Source organism: Sphaerodactylus townsendi, linkage group LG10 (assembly GCF_021028975.2).
Source record: "Sphaerodactylus townsendi isolate TG3544 linkage group LG10, MPM_Stown_v2.3, whole genome shotgun sequence".
Taxonomy (NCBI): domain Eukaryota; kingdom Metazoa; phylum Chordata; class Lepidosauria; order Squamata; family Sphaerodactylidae; genus Sphaerodactylus; species Sphaerodactylus townsendi.
This window is the reverse complement of record NC_059434.1, coordinates 18,801,306-18,822,024: the sequence shown is the minus strand read 5'-3', so window position 1 is coordinate 18,822,024 and position 20,719 is coordinate 18,801,306. Positions and strand designations below refer to the sequence as shown.

The window sequence follows — 20,719 nt, the reverse complement described above, 5'->3', positions numbered from 1 at the left end:
GTCAGTGTCTTTGTTGGAACGAGTCTCCACACATCCCCATGCAATAGACCACTGGTATTTAGGGGTACTGCTGCTTCACAGTGACTTACAGAGGTGGGATCCAGCAGGTTCTCACAGGTTCCCGAGAGTAGGTTACTAATTATTTGTGTGTGCCGAGAGGGGGTTACTAATTGGTGATTTTGCCACATGATTTTTGCCTTAGTTACACCCCTCCTCTCAGCAGTAGTGCACAGAACTTGAAGCAGTCTAGCAGGAGGTGCACCAGCGTGCATGGCAGCCTGCGCCTGCGTGCATTCGTTTCCCGCCCAAGGACCGGTGAAGCTGCCTCCTTGCCACAGCCCCGCCCAGGAATGCCCCGCCCCCAGAATGCCCAGCCACACCTCTGCCATGCCCCGCCCAGACCCACTGGCGCTACGCCACAGTTTGAATCCCACCACCATGGGAACCTGTTACTAAAATGTTTGGATTCCACCACAGGTGTCTTATCATCTCCTTTTCCACCCCTATCCTCAGCTTCCCCCTCACAAAATTACCAGCTAGAGAGGAATGAACTACCACAGCAATGACAAAGCATTCAGACATATAATTATAAGAAGTGCTAATTACAGCAAAGAACCTGTCATTAAGAAGTAGCAGAAGGGGGAAAGAAGGGGGAAAAAGATTATATTGATCAGGTTGATATCGACACCCTCAAATATTGCTTTGCTGCCCACGAGTTTTCCTCAGGAACACTTTATTCTCCCACATGAACCGGAGATCTTCGGCGAGATCGCTTCTGCCACTTTTACAGAGGTAGCGAGCCAGGAGCTGGAGCTTGTCCGCCGATCTCGGCAGGTTTCTTCTCCAGAAGCACAGGACCTCGTAGATCTGCTCGGTGAGATTATCGGGGCACTTCAGTTTAATAAACTGAAGAGTGCTTCGGTGGAGAGGAAGGAAGACGACGAGGGATGAAGCATTATCTTCTGACAGCTCTCCCGACAGCCAGTACAGTAAGCTGTCCCACAGTGCCTCTGTTAGTCAAAATATTAACTCATGAAGATGTCTTTTGTTTTTTTAACAATGACAAATCACATTTTAAAGGATTTTAAAAAACAGTTTATAAAAATAATATTGAAGGAACTGAGGCCTAATACGCATATTAGAAACAGGATTGTCAGTTCTGGGTTGGAAAATATCTAGAGATTTTGTGGGTGGAGGGGAGAGTTTGAGGAGGGGAGGGTCTTCAATGGGGTATAATTCCATAGGATCCAACTTTCAAAGTGGCCATTTTGTAAAGGCGAACTGATCTCTAGTGATAGGTAAAAACATTTCTACCACTATTTTTGGGGTTTGGGTTTAATAAAACCAGAAATTTTTGAAAAACCTGAAAAGACCTCCATATTGGCTTTTCAAGGGCTTTTTTTTTTTTTTAAAAAAGCAGGTTATTAAACATTAACCTGAGAAATCCACCTGCCTCTGAAATCCACTTAAATCTGGGAGGCAGCAGGTGGTGCCGAGCTGAACCCACAATACCTGCTGAGCCTAGCACTGAACTGTGGGCACTGTCTCTGAACTCTATGTGGACTTTGGAGATGGCACTTGCAGTTGAATGCCAGTGTGACAAATGCCCATATTTGGGAAGTGGTTTCCAGTGAGAGACTGCCCTGAAAGAGTTAAGTCCTGCCCAGTCCTGATTGGCTGGAGGAAATTGCCAGGGAGAAGAAAAGGAAGCAGCTAGAGGGCTGAGGGTTCTTTTTCCTTGGTTTGTGCTTGGACCAGGATCCAAAGCAGAGAGAGCAGATCAGGAAGGGAGATCTGTCGCTGCTTGTGTGTTCAGACCAGAAGTCAGATTGCTCTAGTCAGGCTGAGGAGGCATGATAGAGTGTGAGGGAAAGCCCTGGGCTTGGTGGAAGGTGAATCCGCCACTCAGGTGCTTGGCAGATGGGCTGTCCAGACTAGTGTCTGTCCAACCCCAGTTCAAACCCCAGTCAGGAGAAGACCAGTCCATAAAGGGGGCAGTTAGGCCTTAACAGGGGACTGAAAGGGAAGGTGGCGAGTGTGGAGCCAGAGTCCTTCCAGCTCAAAGGTACATAGATCAGTGAGTCCCTTGCCCCCATTCACGATGAGTGTTGCCAAAGATCACAGAAGGAAAAGCACTCAGGGAAGTGGCAACTGCAGACAAAGAGAGTGGGTGGGGAAAAGACAGGCCCTCCTCCCAGACATCATTTCTTATGAAACTATGCCTTCCTGATGCCTCTTTGAAGCTCAGAAGCAGCAACTGGGGTGTGCACACACAGGTTTTTGGATTAACATTTAGTTCAGAGCTGACAACCGCAGTCTTTCTTCCAGGGAGTTAAATTCCCCTGAACTCAATAGGGTAAACATGCAAAATACAAAATTTAAAAAAAGTCTTACCTGATGCATCATTTGAGATCCTTTTTGTGCTTTGTGGGCGATTGATAATCTTCTCTTGCTATATGGGAAAAGAAATTCAGTACATATTACAGAGGGAGGGAGAAATCGAACAACATTCAGTGTGGCGTTTGTAAAACAAAATATTCCCAGGCCTCCTGAGATTCATGTGTTCCCAGATCTACAACCTCTCAAACACTCACTCGTCTATGGTGAGTTGAAAGTTGGCTCCATGTGATCAGTCTTCAAAAAGCTGGCCTGAGTGTTTCTTTTCAGTGATCAACACGTAAATGTGGGAAAGAAGAGTAGTATCATTTTACAAAATCTGTTTGGAACTTACAGGTGAGACTGGAACTGCTACCCTAAACACAGTGGGATATCAACAGAAAATGGAGTCCAGGGCAAGAACTGATTTTCTGCCTCCACTACCCCCCCCCCCCCCCATGAGCATCCGTGGAGGCAGCAGTGATTCGGGAAGGTTCCTTTCATTCCTGGGGCAATCTACATATACCCAGAAAAATTATATTAAATTAGGGTTGCCAACCTCCAGCTGGAGCCAAAATTACAGAGATCTGTTACCCTGGAGAACATGACTGCATTGCAGGGTGAACACTGTGACAAAGTTTTCCTGCTCAGCTTCCTTCCATCTCAACACACACACGCCTCACTTAAAGAAGCGGACCAGACTTACCTGGGCTGCCATTGCCGTCGGGGAAGGGCGCCGCGTTGCCTTCCTTCCCCTCTTCCGCCAGGCTGCCGTGTCGCTGGACCGCCCTGCGCAGGCGCTGGGTGGCACAGCCCATTGGCTGTGGGGTGGGGCTGGCCAGGACACAGGGTTCTGATGCCAGACCCCGTTGCCGCCCATCGCCATTAAAAGCCGGGGCAGGCCACATGCAGGCCCTCTTTGCCTGGCTGCCGACCGACCGACCGACCGACCGACCGACCGACCCACCCACCCACCGACCCACCCACCCTCCCTGTATTTCCCTGTTGGGTTTTTTCTAGTTGTTAAATTGTGTTGTTTGCGGTTTGCGCATGAGGGACTGATCCTTGGCCAGGTTAGCTGCCTGCTAACCATTTTGGGAACCTCCTTATGAGGTTTGGAAGGGAGCAAGCCAGGACTCTTAACGCCCAAGCGTGGGCTGAGCTGGCTTGCGCCCCACAGTAATTGGCGGAAATTTTCAGGCAGCGGTCCACCACCCATCTGATATTTCCCCCTCATTGCTGCCAGGTATTGGTTAGTGTTTCATTTCATTAAACAGGCGGGTTTGAGGAATCCCGAGTTGAGGGAAAGCCTTCTGGGCTGCCAAACACAAGGATCAGACCCCATGCTGTGCCTTACGCTTGCTATTCTGTCAAGCCAATAAATTCATAGCAATAGCCAGTGGTGGGATCCAAAAATTTTAGTAACAGGTTCCCATGGTGGTGGAATTCAAACTGTGGCGTAGCGCCAATGGGGCTGGGCGGGGCATGATGGGGGCGTGGCCGGGCATTCCAGGGGCGGGGCATTCCTGGGCGGGGCTGTGGCAAGGACTCAGCCATTGCACCAGTCCTTGGGCGGAAAACGAATGTACGCAGGCACAGGCTGCCACGCACGCCAGTGCACCTCCTACTAGACTACTTCAAGTTCCGCGCACTACTGCTGAGAGGAGGGGCGTAACTATGGCAAAAATCACGTGGCAAAATCACCAATTAGTAACCCCCTCTCGGCACACACAAATAATTAGTAACTTACTCTCGGGAACCTGTGAGAACCTGCTGGATCCCACCTCTGGCAATGGCCATTTTTTATTTCACAAATAAAGTGTTTGTCTTAACTGCTATCTTGGTTGGTTCCCGTGTGGCATACAGCAAGGTATCTCTCCCTCTGGTGGCAATACCCGAATCTTCAAGAATTTCCCAAACCACCACTCTCCTCAGTAGAAACCAAAGTGACTTACATCAGGCTCCTCTCCTCCATTTTACCTTCACAATAGACCTGCAAGGTAGGCTAAGCTGAGAATGACTGGCCTGAGGTCACCCAGCAAACTTCTGTGGCATGTGTGTGTGTGTGTGTGGGGGGGGAAAGGAACAGAAGGGGGGAGAAAAAGGGGGATATAAAGGGTGGCAGGGTGAGGGATCTCAGTGGAGTACAATGCCGCTCAGTCCATCCCCCAAAGTATCCATCTTCTCCAGGGGAACAGATCTTGAAAGTTGTTGGGGAATGGAGAGAATGACGAGGGACACTGAATTGGGGGACGAGGGAAGGGAAAGGGGGATAGAGAGAAAGGACAGTAGGATGAGGGGAATGGAGAGAAAGAGGGGAGCCATGGGAGAGCTGCTGCAAGATTTTTATAGTATAAGCTTTTGAGAGTCAAAGCTTCCATCATTGGAAAGCAGTGGGAATGGAGATCTCTGAGTCTTTATACCCCAGGGGCGTTACAAGGGGTGAGATATAAGCGGTATTGCAAAGAAAGGTGTCAAGATGCAAATGTGCAGTATGGGACTTGGAAGAATCTTCCACTAAGCAAGGTTGCTGTCTCCCTTCTCTCCGTGCTATATTAGAGTTTTAAAAGGATGGATTTTAATTCCAACTAAAGCTAGCCTCTTTTAGGATGCAGGTGTTACCATTTGCTAAGCAAACGTAAGAACTGCAAATTCATGAAGCTGACTATAGTCTTCAGAACTGATTCTAATACAGCTGAAGCACCTGAATCATCCCAGATATTAGAGTTCCTTGGTGCTGTTTGCTTCTGAAACGATTTTGATCTAGTGTATTACCACTAGTTCTTGGACATCTATACATATAATTCCCCTGTGTTCCCCCAGCTTGCGGATAGCTAAATCCACAGATAGGGGGCACACTCACCCCAGCACGTTTCTTCAAATTCGCAGAGAAATCTGACAACTAAAAACAAACAAAAACCGGAGGGTTTAAATTACCCCGGTTTTTAAAACAGCATTTATTGTGCCCAGTGAGTCAGCAACAAACCAGGGCTGGGCCAGGGCCAGGGAGGCATCCTGGAGCCACAATGGGGTGGCAGATGGGATTCCCCCTATATGAATTTCACAGGCCCCTACTCGTTAAATTCATGATTCTGAGGAAGGACCACATACAGATGTGAGTTAGAAGGAACCTTCCTAAACATCTGGAAGTCTCCAAGCTTTCTCAAACTGCAGCCTGCAGGGGGGTGGGGGGTATGTGGCCAGAGATCAAAACATGGAACCAGACTCCTTTGTTCTGGTAAACCATCAACAGCAGCAACAACAGAATTCTCATGTTCCTGTAAGATCTTAACTGAGAAACTAGAATGTGCAATTTGAATCACCAGGCACACTGAAAAGCCAGGCTCTGAGATACAGCCCTGTACCTTTAAACCTCCCACCAATTCATTGTTAAAGAAGGGCACTAACAGTTTCAACACTTAAGAGTTCAGTTCTTCTGCATCTACAGAGAAATGTCTGCAGTTCCTGGGAACTCTTCGAGGCCATGCTCAAATCCAGGAATTTGATAAGGGAGAAGCAGCTGTGGCACCAGTGAAAACAACCCATAGGAATACAGCAGGAAGTGGGTAGTTATCCCTTGAATAGTGGTCAGTTGGTAATGTGAAGAAGAAGAAGAAGAAGAAGAAGAAGAAGAAGAAGAAGAAGAAGAAGAAGAAGAAGAAGAAGAAGAAGAAGAAGAAGAAGAAGAAGAAGAAGAAGAAGAAGAGGAGGAGGAGGAGGAGGAAGAAGAAGAAGAGGAGGAGGAGTAGTTTGGATCAGTGGTGGGATTCAAAAATTTTAGTAACAGGTTCCCATGGTGGTGGGATTCAAACTGTGGCGTAGCACCAATGGGGCTGGGCGGGGCACGATGGGGGCATGGCTGGGCATTCCAGGGGTGGGCCATTTCTGGGCGGGGCTGTGGCAAGGATGCAGCCGCTGCGCCGGTCCATGGCCAGGAAATGAATGCACACAGGAGCAGGCTACCATGCACGCCGGTGCACCTCCTGCTAGACTGCTTCAAGTTCTGCGTTCTACTGCTGAGAGGAGGGGCGTAACTAAGGCAAAAATCATGTGGCAAAATCACCAATTAGTAACCCCCTCTCAGCACACACAAATAATTAGTAACCTACTCTCGGGAACCTGTGAGAACCTGCTGGATCCCACCTCTGGTTTGGATTTATATCCCTCCCTTTCTCTCCTGCAGGAGACTCAAAGGGGCTTACAATCTCCTTGCCCTTCCCCCCTCACAACAAACACCTTGTGAGGTAGGTGGGGCTGAGAGAGCTCCGAGAAACCCAAGGTCACCCAGCTGGCGTGTGTGGGAGTGTATAGGCTAATCTGAATTCCCCAGATAAGCCTCCACAGACTGGATGGACAAAAAGAAATCCCCCTTTAGTTTAATTGCACACTCAGCAATTATACAGTATTACAGACAGCAGCACTCGCTTTTGAAACAGCCCTGAGCCCTTCGGGGGTAGGGCGGTCTACCAAATCGAATAATTAAATAGATAAATAAAATAAACACACCTTGGGCAAGGTTAGAGTCATTTTGCAAACAGGATCCAGGTGCTGGTAGTCTTGGGGCAGAAGTGGTTGTTCCCAGTTCTTGGCTACATCTTCTTTAGTCACTTTATAAAACAAGACAGTTCCCTTGAAATGAGGTGAGCTGTAGTTACCGTATTCATCCACTTCCTTGATTTGAAGGATAAGCCTCGGCTTTCTTTGAGCATGAAAAATAAGAGTGTAGGTTTTTCCAAATGTCGCCCCATCATCTATATAAAACAGAATGGCAAATAAATAAACAAATAACAGGATGGCGAGGTTATTGCTTTGGGGCAACATCCTAAATCTTTTGTTCATTATTCATTTCTGAATGTCCATTACAACCCCACGCCTAAGTTGGAGAGCAAAAATAAAATAGCTCCCATGTGCAAGTTCCTCTTAGAAAAATCAGCATGAAGGCCAAAATCAGAGACCGTTCCTGACCTTCAATAACACAGCTCAGTTAGAATTTGGTTGGGGATAATCCAGCCAAAATTGAACTAGGCTAGTTTATCTCAGCTGAAGCGCTGACTTAGTTATATCATCACTGCTGCTGTTGCTAATAATATTATTAATCATACTGCTAATAAAGTGTAATTAACAACAATATCATTGTGAATTGATGTGGGTAGCTCATATAATTTACTTTATATACATTATTTCAGTGTAAGGTGTATCAAAGGATGTGTGGGCGCATGTGTATATCATCATCTTTTACCCGAATAGCCAAGTGTGGATATTTAAATTTGTGAAACAGGGGCCCTTTCCCCTCTTACCGTTTGCTGTGCACTACTCTCCCCAAATAGCGCGGGGTCCAGCGGGTGTCTCCCCAATTTGAACCAGGCAGCCACAATGCAGCCATCCTCACTCTGCCGGCCTCACGCCCCCCCCCCAGTGCGCGCCATTTCAAGAATTGCAAGAAACGGCACCCTTCTGATCGCCCCGCGACCTTCAAGTGGGGAACACGACCCCGCGGCAGAAATCACTCGCGCTGAGAGTAGCGCGCCGCAAATGGTAAGTGGGGAAAGGCCCAGGGATAGTAGCAGAAGCTGGGAGCCGCTCTGGCCCCACTGGCAGCTGTTGGCAGCAGTGTGGAGTGGTGGGATGAGGAGGAAGCCTCAAAGAAACTGTGTGGGACTCCCAAACCAATAGGACCACAGCAAGTAACCAAACCAAACCATTCTTAAAAAATAAATCAGCCAATTAAAAACATCCAAAATGAGGGACCTGTTTGCAAAGAAGGAGAAGAGTTGCATTGATATCCCCCCTTTCTCTCCTGTAAGGAGACTCAAAGGGGCTTACAAACTCCTTTCCCTTCCCCCCTCACAACAAACACCCTGTGAGGTGGGTGGGGCTGAGAGAGCTCTGAAGAACTGGGACCAGCCCAAGGTCAACAGCAAAAACACAATACCCCTGTCTGGCTCTAATACAAGATTAAAAACTCCCTTTTAATGAAAATATTTAGAACATATATATCCTTAAACATGTGCACTATACATGAGGTGGACAACAAATGGATCTGAAGCACAAACACACATACACTAGGATGGAAAGCCCTACACCAATTCACAGGCAACAAGTCTCTATCATGAGATCATCATATGCTGTGATGCGATCATCATATTCTGTAGAGTGTGCACAGTTCTGAGAAACAGTCATTGGCTGATGGTCAGTCTGGTGGGGGCCTCCATAAGATGCCGGGGGGTGGGGGTGGGGTCGAGCGAGTCTGTGAACCACATGCCCAGGTGAGGGTTGCTTGTGGCTCACGCCTCCTGGAAGCAAGGGGAATTCATCCAGAGGCCAGCGTCCAGATGGCTCCGACTATCTTGCTGTACTTGGATGGGAAATCGCCAAGGATTTCCAGGAATGATACGCAAAGCAAGTAATGGCAAATGTTTCTTGCCTTGAAATCTCTACAGGGTTACCATAAGTCAGCCGTCACTTGATGGCCAAAAAGGAAGAGATATAACAAAAAAATTCACTCCATTCACCTGAGGCAAAAATGTTTCCACTGAACTGAAAGTGAACCTGTTCTCCCTCTTGGAGTCTGAACTGCTGAGAGGGCTCAGGAGGCCCTGAATATCCTTCTTCCCTGAGGTTCTGCAGCTCCAAGTTCAGTTCCTTGGACGGGACCAGTAAAACAACCACCTTGTAAGGATCTTCTTTGTTCTGATATAAGACCACGTTTGCCATAGTATTGCGGGTGTCCTCCTCCAAATGCTGAGCAAACTGTGTCAGATGGGCATGATCCATAGCACAGGATTGGCGGATGACAATAAATCTGCATTACAGTGGAGCAAGAGGTGGAAATTAGGTTTCACTTTTGGTAACAAAAATATATTTAGTTTTTTTTTTACTTAAAGAGTTTTATTGGGCAGCAGTGGCGTAGGAGGTTAAGAGCTCGTGTATCTAATCTGGAGGAACCGGGTTTGATTCCCCGCTTTGCCGCCTGAGCTGTGGAGGCTTATCTGGGGAATTCAGATTAGCCTGTACACTCCCACTCACGCCAGCTGGGTGACCTTGGGCTAGTCACAGCTTCTCAGAGCTCTCTCAGCCCCACCTACCTCACAGGGTGTTTGTTGTGAGGGGGGAAGGGCAAGGAGATTGTAATCCCCTTTAAGTCTCCTACAGGAGAGAAAGGGGGGATATAAATCCAAACTCTTCTTCTTCTTCTCTTCTATTGGTTAAAATTTCCACTAGTGTTATACATATCAACAAAAAACTAATAAAAAACATTCACAGCATAGACAACAACCAACGTTAATCTCTACCACCCAACATTATCTATCTAACCTTCACCACCCATCACCTATCACCCCTAACATACAAGACATTATTATAAGTATTATAAGTAGTTACATAAACTTAAGTTTATTTCTTACACACATTCTATTGTTCTTGCTAACCCATCATATACTATTTTCTAATTCAACAACACTTCTTGCTGATTAACGATATTTTCGTTTAATATTTTTAGTTTATGTTAGTTATTACATATTTTCTACTTTTATCTATTAATTATTTACATTGTCTCGTATTTTGAGACTTGTGCGTGAATTATGAATTCATGCCACATCACCAAGAAAATAATTTCTGACCTATAACCACTTCAGTGCTATGTAAGCTATATGATCCAGTTCAGACATTAACAGGCCACAGTGGGAGATTCCGCACAGCCAATCTAAAACGGGATAGAGGTAAAAAAAAAAGTTTGGGGGACAAAGATTCACACAGAACATTCCCCCAAAATGGGTCGGATCTGTTTTAGAGAGCCTCTGATCCAGGTTAAATGAAGATCGCTAAAGAAGCGATTCCCCCCCCTCTCCTGTAACCCGGGTTTCAAACACTTCCATCTTACCTGTGCGAACTTCGTCAGCAGGAAGCATCCAATTTCTCCCCTTCCACCCACCATTTGAGTGGATTCTCCAGAGAATCCACTCAAATGACAGCCGCCATGTTCAGATGGGGGAGAGTCTCAATTGTGTATGTGTGTGTGGGATCTCTGGCTACTCACCACTCCAAAGTCCCAAGCATGAGGTGGGGGATACTTTCCCCCCCTTTTATTGCCTGGGCGCTGTGTGGCCATGCAGGTCCCCTAGAAGCCTCCATAGCTACACAGGAAAAAAAAGCGTCCCTGTGCAGAGGAGCTGCTTGCATTGAAGAAAGTTCCAGAAATTATTATGGGATGAGCAATTTGATGCAGCGTGTTTCTGAGCCCTTGCCCATGAATTACCAATCACCCAGTGTTAACTCAAAAGCAAAGCTTTCTACATCCCGCTGATAATGTGATACACCTGCATTTATGAACCTGCCCTAAATATAGCAGCACTGATTCAGAGCTAGTTAAAATGTTAAAAAGTGAGAAAATAAGAATGAACGACTTGTACTTTCTCCGTTTCCCATTTTTTCCCCCCCTGAACATCTGACGCATGATTCACAGATCTGATCTCACCCAGGAGTCATTCGACGCTCCGGGATCTCAGGAGAAACATTTCAAAAACTTCCTGAAAGTTTCATCACACTGCCAACAGGCTACAGAATGAGTAACTTCCTAGTCGCCTGTCTGTTCAATCACAACATTTTAACCTATTTGATTACAAATATAGTCAAATATAGCTGCACCTTTCTAAGTGCTCATTCAGTTCGAATGACACAAGGCCGCTCCGTGCATTCCGCACAGTGATGTCATCCATCAGCATCCATCCCTCTTCTTTGCTTCTGTACCCCAGTAATTTCAAGGATTCGTTGAGATGCTCCCCATGTTTCCTTGGGGCGGCACTCATAGGCCTAGAGAATCACAAGATAACAGGCAAGATTGACAAGGCTTTAGGAGCACGGCTTTTTCTACATTAACAGTCCTAAGAACATTTTCCTTGGAATAAGCCCCATTGAATAGACTTGAGCAGGCCCTACTTAGTACTGCTGCTGAAACGTTAGTGTTCTTTTGTGTTCCCTTGAATCCCATTCTATAAACTATTGTTATGGGATAAGCTGCTCTACTGCCAAACAAAAAAGATGGTTCTTTCTTTTAAGGATCCTGTATCATTTGCTAGCTGGTGAAGGACAGTAGCTATATCCTTACTGACCATCAATGGCTAGAAGTTAACTAAAACAAGCCCTTGCATTGGATCCTATCACTACCTTCTAATAAATCACATCCTATGACTTTCTTGTACTAAAAATAATTTCTCCTGATGGACGAAGGCCTGATGGAGAAGAGTGTTGAAGGAAGTTACTTATACTAGAACCACCTAAGAGGGCTAAGAGCTGGATATTTGTTAGTTTTACAATATAAACTGTATTTGAGATGCATTTTGAAAATTAAATTTGGCTAGAGAACAAACAGTTAGAAACTTTGGAGCTGATTGAGAACGTTTATAAGTGGGTTTGAGATGTCTTCTTAGAATCTTGGGGCACAGGATCTTTAGGATTTTGGCGATTGTTTTGGGATTGCTTTCCACCTGCTCAACATTTACAGTCCAATCCAGATGGGGACCGGGGAGTGCGGCAGCTGAGGATGGTGCATGAATCATTGTGCAAGTTCAGGTGCCATTGGGAGCTCACATGCAGGAGGTGAAGGCCCTTGCTTTCACCTCTTGCGTGTGAGCTCCCAATGGCACCTGGTGGGCAACTGCCAGTAGCAGAGAGCAGGACTAGATGGACTCTGGTCTGATCCAGCTGGCTTGTTCTTATGTTCTTATGACTGGCTGCATCGTCATCCAGGAGCTGAAACCTGATGGAAACTACCTGCAGTCAGGTCCATCTTGGGCTTGCCTTCAGAATGCCCCCTCCCCATCAGTGTGCAATGCCACACCAGATGAAAGTGCAGGTTGTCACAGAGTTCCACAGCACTTGAGCCCCTCCCCTTCCCATAGGTGTGAGTGTCCCTTATGCCAGAAGAGTGGACACTCCCACTGGCAGAAGCTCAAGCAGCATCCAAAAGGGGGGGGGGATTCACTCCTCCACTCTGGATTGGGCTCTTATATTTGTAACTGAACAAATACTGGGGTGACTCCTACCCCGATCCAATCACTCCAATGAGTAATGTTGACGCATTTATTCATTCTTTTATTTAAATATTTATATTACTTTGGCCCAAATTCCTGTCTGAAGAGGGTCAAAGTGCAGATTTGTGTTGTTCTTGCTCTCCAAATGATCTTCATGCAAGTTTGTTTTGTTTCCTTGCATCTTAGAAGCAAAGCATGCAGCAATAACCTTTACAAGCTGTGCGAAACATACCATGTTTCCCCGAAAATAAGACAGTGTCTTATATTAATTTTTGCTCCCAAAGACGTGCCATGTCTTATTTTCAGGGGATGTCTTATTTTTCTACTCCATAGCTGCATGCTCTGGTGTTCTGTTAAACGGGCATTCTTCCAAACAAAAACTTTGATATATCTTACTTTTGGGGGATGCTTTATATTTAGCACTTCAGCAAAACCTCTACTATGTCTTATTTTCAGGGGATGTCTTATTTTCCGGGAAATAGCGGGGCTTTCCCCACTTACCTTCTGCTGCGCGCTACTCTGGGAAAGTAGCGTGGGGTTCAGCGGCGCTCCCCACTTGCAAGGGCAGCAACCATGCAGCCGCCCCGACGCTGCCGCTCTTGCACCACCTCAGCGCGCATCATTCCTGGCGCTGAAGAAACTGCACCTTTCGATGACCCCGCACGGAACCCCAAGAGTGCACCAGGAATGACATGCACTGAGGGGGGCGGCGAGAGCGGCGCGCAGCAGAAGGTGAGTGGGGAAAGCCCCAGGGTAAGACTGAAGTTCATGTGAGCTGTGTAAAATCAGCCTAAAACCATAAATGCTCATATCAAATAACTGAATAATTTAAGGCTCAGTGTGCGTATTATGTTATCATGGAACAGTTGCCAAGATGGCTCCCCTGCATCAAATGTTTCCTCTTTCCTGTAAAAGAGAGATTCACTTACCCCATTAAGATGTTTCTTTAAGGCTGGGGAAATGGACAGTATGAAGATGAATTGAAAAGAGGGGGTACAAATGGGTAGTATCCTGTTTTTGTCAGTGGTCTTATGTCAAGCCCAACAAGGAGTTCTGTCTTGAGAATCAATGTCTGCAAAGATGGGTGAGGAAGAGGAAAGATGCACAGCTTACAGCTGGATAGAATGGATTCTTTCTTACCGAAAATGATGCACGCTTGTAACCCGGTGCAGAGAAGCGCTAGACGCTCTGCCATGGTCTGCCTCATCTCCTTCCCTCTTTTTCTCTGGATTTGGCGGACAGGGTAAAATAACCATGATGGATTTGTTGAACGGCTGAGCAGATGGATGCAGCAGATGTACCAGCGGGCTTGCAGATGCGACCGAATGATAGATGTCTTGCTGAATTTTTAATAGTGAAATTATCGATGGCTCGATGGGTTGGACCTGAGTGTAAAAGAGATTTCCACTTACTGATAAAGCCATATGAACATAAATGGACATTTACAGAGTAATATCAATGGACAGTGTGCAGTCTTCAAAGGAGTACACAATTTGAAGTTGTGGTCTGCAAATAGTTCTGTTGGTAGTGTTATGGAAGTTTTTACCCATTGAAAACTCCAGACCAAGTTGGCTAATAGCAAGCTAGGTTTATTAACATGTCTGCAGACATGGAGAGAGCAATACCGTGGTATCAACTCTCTGAAGTCTGCATTGCAATACAGCTCATTTTAAGACATTTCTGAACAGACCCTCCTGACCACTTCTGGCCAATCCTGGCCGGCTGTCCACGCAAGGCTCACAATCTTGACTTGTTGCAAATCAGCACATTCCCAATATATATTTTTAAAAGAATACATTCAGCGTTAAAAGCATGCATTCCGCATCATCTGACTTGGTTACGTATGGGGCTACTTATAGTTTCTGTCCAGTAAGCATAATCAGCAAAAAGCCTAACCAGCTGGGTGAACCATCTTCACATGCTTCAAACCCCCAGGTCAGTGCTCACTTGTTGCCCTTTCACTCATGCGCAAGTATCTGCTGGTTCTTGCAAAATAGCAAACGCAGCGGTTCCAGTAGCACCCAGACACTGATTTCCTGAGAGCAACCACAAAATGTATTTTTAACTATGAATATATCTCAACTCAATGGGACCGCAATGGGAATATATCTCAACTCAATGGGACCGCATTACCCCATATGTCCCGGCTCGTCCTCTACAATCAGCAGAGGCGAATCTACTGGAGATCCCTGGCCCCTCGATGACGCGGCTGGCCTCCACATGGGCCAGGGCCTTTACAGCTCTGGCACCGGCCTGGTGAAACACATTACCATCAGCTGTTCGGGCCCTGCGGGACCTTGGAGAATTCCGCAGGGCCTGTAAAACCGAATTGTTCCACCGGGCCTTTGGAGAGCCCAGCCGCCGATGATGCCCCACCCTCCCCCCCTGCTAGTAGGGTCCCCTAACATCATTGGGACCCCTCCTCATTTTTTGGAAGAGGGTGGTATATGGGCCTTGTGGGCCCCTATTTTAGAATGTACTTGTTTTAAAATTTTTATATTTTCTGTATAAGTTTGTGTTGTTCACCACCCTGAGCCCTCCGGGGATAGGGCAGTATAGCAAGTTTAATAAATAAATAAATAAATAAATAAATAAATAAATAAATAAATAAATAAATAAATAAATAAACAAACGAACTGTGATCTTGCAACAAGCATATCTTTATAATTTTTATATCAGTAGGACTCAGTTTCCAAAGGGTTTAGGCAAAGTGGGGAAAGTTTCCAAGCCCACTCTGGAAAATATCCGCTGCCACAGATAGCTACAAAGCCAGAGAGATGAAGTGGTTAGATTGTCAGAATAGGATCTGGGACACCCAGGTTCAAACCCCCATTCTGCCGTGGAAAGTTGCTTGGGACAGTCTTATATCCTCAGCTGAACCAACTTCACAGGATTGTTGTGAAAATGAAATAGAAAAGGTGAAGTCCTTCCAATGTTTTAATGGTTGTTTTAATGTATTGTCGAAGGCTTTCACGGCCGGAATCACTGGGGTGCTGTGTGGTTTCCGGGCTGTATGGCCGTGTTCTAGCAGCATTCTCTCCTGACGTTTCTCTTGCATCTGTGGCTGGCATCTTCAGAGGATCTGATAGCAGGAATGGAAAGCAAGTGGAGTATATATACTGTGAGGTCAAAAGGTGAGACCATCTGAATAGAGTAGCCTGGCATGTGAGTCACAAAGAAGTCTGTAGCATGTAACAATGAAGATAGCAAGGTCAATAGGTGAATGCATCTGAATAGAAGTAACCTGGCCTTTGTTCTCTTTGATTGCTATTATCTATAGTTGTCCTGTGTTTGTGTGGAGCTGATTAGTCACTGTCTTGATTCTAATTTTTTTCAACACTGGCAGCCAAATTCTGTTCATTTTCATGGTTTCTTCCTTTCTGTTGAAATTGTCCATGTGCTTATGAATTTCAATGGCTTCTCTGTGTAGTCTGATGTAGTGGTTGTAGTGCCCAGTTTAGGTGATTCAATTCATCTTGAAGGAGGTGGGGTTCACAGATTCTGTTTGTGCGATCTGCCAAAGTTTTTATGGTGCTCCTTTTTTGTCCTGGATGATGATTGGATTTTTTGTGTAGATATCTATTCGTGTGCGTAGGTTTTCTGTATACTGTGTGGCCCACTTGTTGGTTTGGTTTGTGGATGACTAAGACATCTAGAAATGGCAGTTTTTCTTCATTTTCTTTTTCCATAGTAAATTGGATATTTGGGTGGATCTTGTTGAGATGGTCCAGGAACTTCCCCCTGGGACACACCTCTGAAGATGCCAGCCACAGATGCAGGTGAAATGTTAGGAACAGGATCCACCAGACCAAGGCCACACAGCCCGGAAAACCCTCCAGAACCAGTTGAATCCGGATGTGAAAGCCTTCGACAATACATAGAGTTTATTGTTTTTCTTTCCCCGTTTACCCTCCTATTTAGCTAGTAAACTTATTAAATGAAAAGTCACTGGTAGCCGAGTCTTTATTGGTCTATATTATGCTCTTCATTGAAGTAAATCAACCAACATTTAACCCCGTCATAATCCTCAATTCTCCCTAGTGCTCAGATTATGTTGGCCATAGCTACCTTTTTTTGGTCTGCTGCCCACTGTCTTGGGCACCTTCTGCACATGCAGAATAATGCACTTTCAATCCACTTCCGCAATTGTTTAAAAGTGGATTTTGCTATTCCACCCAGTAAAATCCAGGCGCGAAGTACATTGAAAGTGGATTGAAAACTCATTATTCTGCATGTGTGGAATGGGTCTTAGCCACAGTGAAGCCGTAACCCTTGCTCCTTGTCTCATCATGTGACCATGACATCACATCCTTGGAGCTTAGCATGGTTGGGCTGCTGCCTTTTGGTTAATGGTGGATTTGGAAAGGCTGAAGACCTCTGAGTTAGAGAATATAGAAAGGACTGTACTGGGCCCGAGGACCACCAGTAGTTGACCCCAGCAGCAGCAGTGGCGTAGGAGGTTAAGAGCTCATGTATCTAATCTGGAGGAACTGGGTTTGATTCCCAGCTCTGCCGCCTGAGCTGTGGAGGCTTATCTGGGGAATTCAGATTAGCCTGTACACTCCCACACACGCCAGCTGGGTGACCTTGGGCTAGTCACAGCTTCTCGGAGCTCTCTCAGCCCCACCTACCTCACAGGGTGTTTGTTGTGAGGGGGGAAGGGCAAGGAGATTGTAAGCCCCTTTGAGTCTCCTGCAGGAGAGAAAAGGGGGATATAAATCCAAAACTCTTCTTCTCTCTTCTATAATTTATGTATAATTGCTACATGCATTTTTGCTCCAAAACGGTATTTAGTTTTACTCAACGGCTACAGACGCTTTTACAAAATCTGCTGCCCTCTCCTGTAAATTAGGATAATGGTGTTTACTAAACATTTCATGCTACAGTTCCCCAGTTATCTATGATTAAGGTCACTGACTGAGCCAACATATGTAGTGACTCAGTGTTGTGGCTCCAGGCCATGACCCAGTGTTCTGGTGTACATGCAGGGGCTTCCCCCATTCTCTTCTGTGAGCACGAAAATGGCTTGAATGTTCAAAAAGGAATCCTCCATCTGTGCTCAGAGCACATGCTCTCCCTTTCATAGATATGGCAGATGGGATCAAGAGCCTGGGGCTTTTAGCAGCATGAAATTAGTGGCAACGTCTGCTCACTTTTTTTCTGTCTTCTAAATCAGTCACTCCCACTGTGGATCCAGTAATGGATTAAAGTTAGCGATGTTATCCAGTTTTAAACATGCAGGCATCATCCATTAAGTGGTAGAATTTTCTTCTGTTCCCTCCATTCTTTTTTTGTTTTGGAACTTGCGTTCTTTGTCACACTCCATTCTTCTTTAATTTTGACTTTTATTTATTTGTTATGTGTATATATATTTATTCAATTGGTCATTTAGACCAAAACAGAGTTATAAACAATCAAACATCATATAAGTAATGTACCGTATAAACTCGTGTATAAGCCGACTCGTGTATAAGCCGAGGCACCTAATTTTACTAGCAAAACCTGGGGGCACGTATTGACTTGGGTATAAGCCGAAGGTGGGAAGCTGGGAGGCAGAGGGAGCTCCCCCTGATGTCATTGCCCAAATAAGGAGCTCCCTCCACCTCTGGACTGGGTTTGAGGAAGCCCAGCCTGCTGGGAGGTGGAGGGAGGCTGCTGCAGCCGCAGGGAGGTCATTCCGGCCATGTGCCCCCAGCCTGGGCAGAGGCCTGAAGAGCCGGCTGGTAAGCAGGATTCATGTATAAGCCAAGGGGGCATTTTTCAGCCTTAAAACAGGGCTGGAAAACTCGGCTTATACGCGAGTATATACGGTAATATAAAATCTAAATCAAAGAAGTTTAAAAAGCATATCAGCAGTTGTGGACAAAACTTTACATAGAAAACCCCAATTTGAAAGATCTACAATAAATATTATAAAAACATCGATGTATATCATGCCACGATATTGCTATGAATTCTAATTGCAGCGGCACAAAATTTAGCAGCATTAACAGTAACTTGAGAGTTCTCATCATTCAATCGCTTCTTAACTTTCTCAGAATCAGTTGGACCTGGATTTATTTATTTGTTGAAAACATTTTGAACACCCCTTTCTCCTCAGGCAGAAAATAGGCTACTGGTTGCTGACAAACCAAATTAGCTGGGACAAATTAGCTGGGGCAATGTCTAAAAATAATTTTAGAACTATATCGGGACGTAGCTGCAACGAGGACATCCGGGGCAGCTTGTCCTGGGCGCCTCCATTGCAGTCATGTGGGGAGGTGGGGCTGGGTGTGTGTTGAGGGCGGGGCAGGTCATTTCAGGGCATTTTGAGGGAGGGCGTGTCGGGGCAGGGAGGGCGTGCATGGGCAGTTCATGCCCTGGGTGCAGTTCCCCCTCCCTTCGTCACTGGAACTAGAGTATGTACCATCTGACATATCTCTCAGCTTCTGTATTTCATTTGCTTCTCCCCACACCCTTCTGATGCACACAGGTATACTGCTAAAACTGTGCCAAACAAATCTTGAATCCATAGTACATATGATGGCATCAAGATCATATGTGCAGCATTTTAATAATGAGTACATGCATTCCTATGCATTGATGAAATGCCATAACTCAGAACCTTGCTATGAAACCATGCACATACGAGCCCATCAAGACTACTTTTTTTGTGGTATTTTATCAGCACACATGGACGTACCAGTAATGTAGAGATGGGAAAGACACAAATGAAATGAAAAGGAACTGAAAACTGGTAATATAGAGGTGGAAGAGGTAAGGAAAATAAGATTAAATAAAGGAATTTTAATTCTGGCAAAATATGTGGGTACACTTTGCAGTTTGTGGGTACACTTTGCAATTCTGGCAAAATATGTGGGTACACTTTGCAGTATGTGGGTACACTTGGCAATTCTGGCAAAATATGTGGGTACACTTTGCAAAATATGTGGGTACATTTTGCCATGTGGGTACACTTTGCAAGTTGGAAAAATAAATGTAACCACTACTAACTGCTACTAACTGCTAAAGTTTTGGTTCCACTTTAGAAGAAAAGTAAAGCAGAACTCCAAAATTTGGGGAGAAATTTGTATGAAAATAATTTTAGCAGAATTCCAACTTGGCTGCTTCTTACTGCCATGGGCCCACATCAATTTTCAACCTTTGCTTTCACTCCATGACTTGCTTTTATTCCCTGAGATTTTGAGGTGAGACTGTATGTGGATGAAACTGACTTCTTCTTTATATATAATAGACTCGTGGATGACCTGTTCAGAGTAAGAAGGGCTAATAAACTGAAGCTCGGCCTAGATAAGAGGGAAGTACTATGGTTGGGCAGCTCAATAGATAATGACATTATTCAATTGGTGGTTGCATTTCTCTGGAAAGATCACAGTTTAAGGATGCTACTGTGTCTTGAAAATGGAGGTTCAAGTGACCTTCAGCTTAATTTGATTTGCTAGCGAAGAGATGATCTGGCCATAGTTATTTGAAACTTCAGCTGGTTCAGAATATGGAGGCTCCCAACTGCGGTGCACCATCATTAGGCTGACCAGATGTCCCGCTTTTGGCGGGACAGTCCTGCCTTGAAACAACTTGTCCCGCAGGTTTTTTCAAATGTCCTGGGTTTTGGAAGGCTGCCGCACTGCCTTCTGGGGCGCAAGGCAGTGCGGCAGCCTCCCGCGCGGCCGAAGGAGCACACGGCCTTCTGGGGCGCTGCTGTTTCCTGCCCTGTGACAGGGTGGGAAACAGGAGCGCCCCAGAAGGCCATGTGCTCCTGCGGCTGCGCGCATGCTCGCCCGCCTGTCCCGGTTTGCAAAGGTGACCATCTGGTCACCTTAACCATCATTCCAATATTGAAAGATCTTCACCGGCTTTGGATTTCTGTGCTTTGTTCAATGTACTGCTTTTGACCTCAATGGTTTATAACTAGTGCCTTTAAAGAACTACTTTCTCCCGTATGAACCAGCCCTAGAAGTAAGGCCATCCCTTGCCCAGGTGTATCCACCTTCAAGCGTGAGATGGGTACTTACTGGTGAGGACGTTTTCTGTTGGGGTGCCCTACTTTGGAATTCTCTGCCTAGGATCGCTTGCCTGGTCTCAAGATTGTTACCATTTCAATACAAAGCGAACTCTGCAGGGTTCATTCAAAATGTTAACAACTGATTTCAACACTTTTTAAAGCTGCTGCAGTAATTCGAGAATATATTGCTGATTAGTTTTATTTTATATTGCTATGTTAGTGGTTGGAACTTTTAAAATTGATGCTGTACATTTTTTATAGGGATTCTAAGGAAAATTCCTATATGCTGTAAGCAGGTCAATCTGCTTTTCTT

General features: G+C 45.6%; 1 protein-coding gene across 1 annotated transcript in view; it reads right to left on the bottom strand.

The window, feature by feature from the left end:
* Window positions 1-423: 423 nt before the first annotated feature.
* Window positions 424-20,719, bottom strand: part of DTHD1 (death domain containing 1) — a 40,990-nt gene continuing 20,694 nt past the window's right edge. The window contains exons 5-10 of the mRNA XM_048508720.1: window positions 13,545-13,789; window positions 11,020-11,184; window positions 8,889-9,178; window positions 6,883-7,127; window positions 2,395-2,452; window positions 424-1,010 (exon numbers count right to left, since the gene is read on the bottom strand). Of these exons, the coding sequence (XP_048364677.1) occupies window positions 691-1,010; window positions 2,395-2,452; window positions 6,883-7,127; window positions 8,889-9,178; window positions 11,020-11,184; window positions 13,545-13,789 (1,323 nt within the window). The 3' untranslated portion in view covers window positions 424-690. The remainder of the gene's footprint in view (window positions 1,011-2,394; window positions 2,453-6,882; window positions 7,128-8,888; window positions 9,179-11,019; window positions 11,185-13,544; window positions 13,790-20,719) is intronic.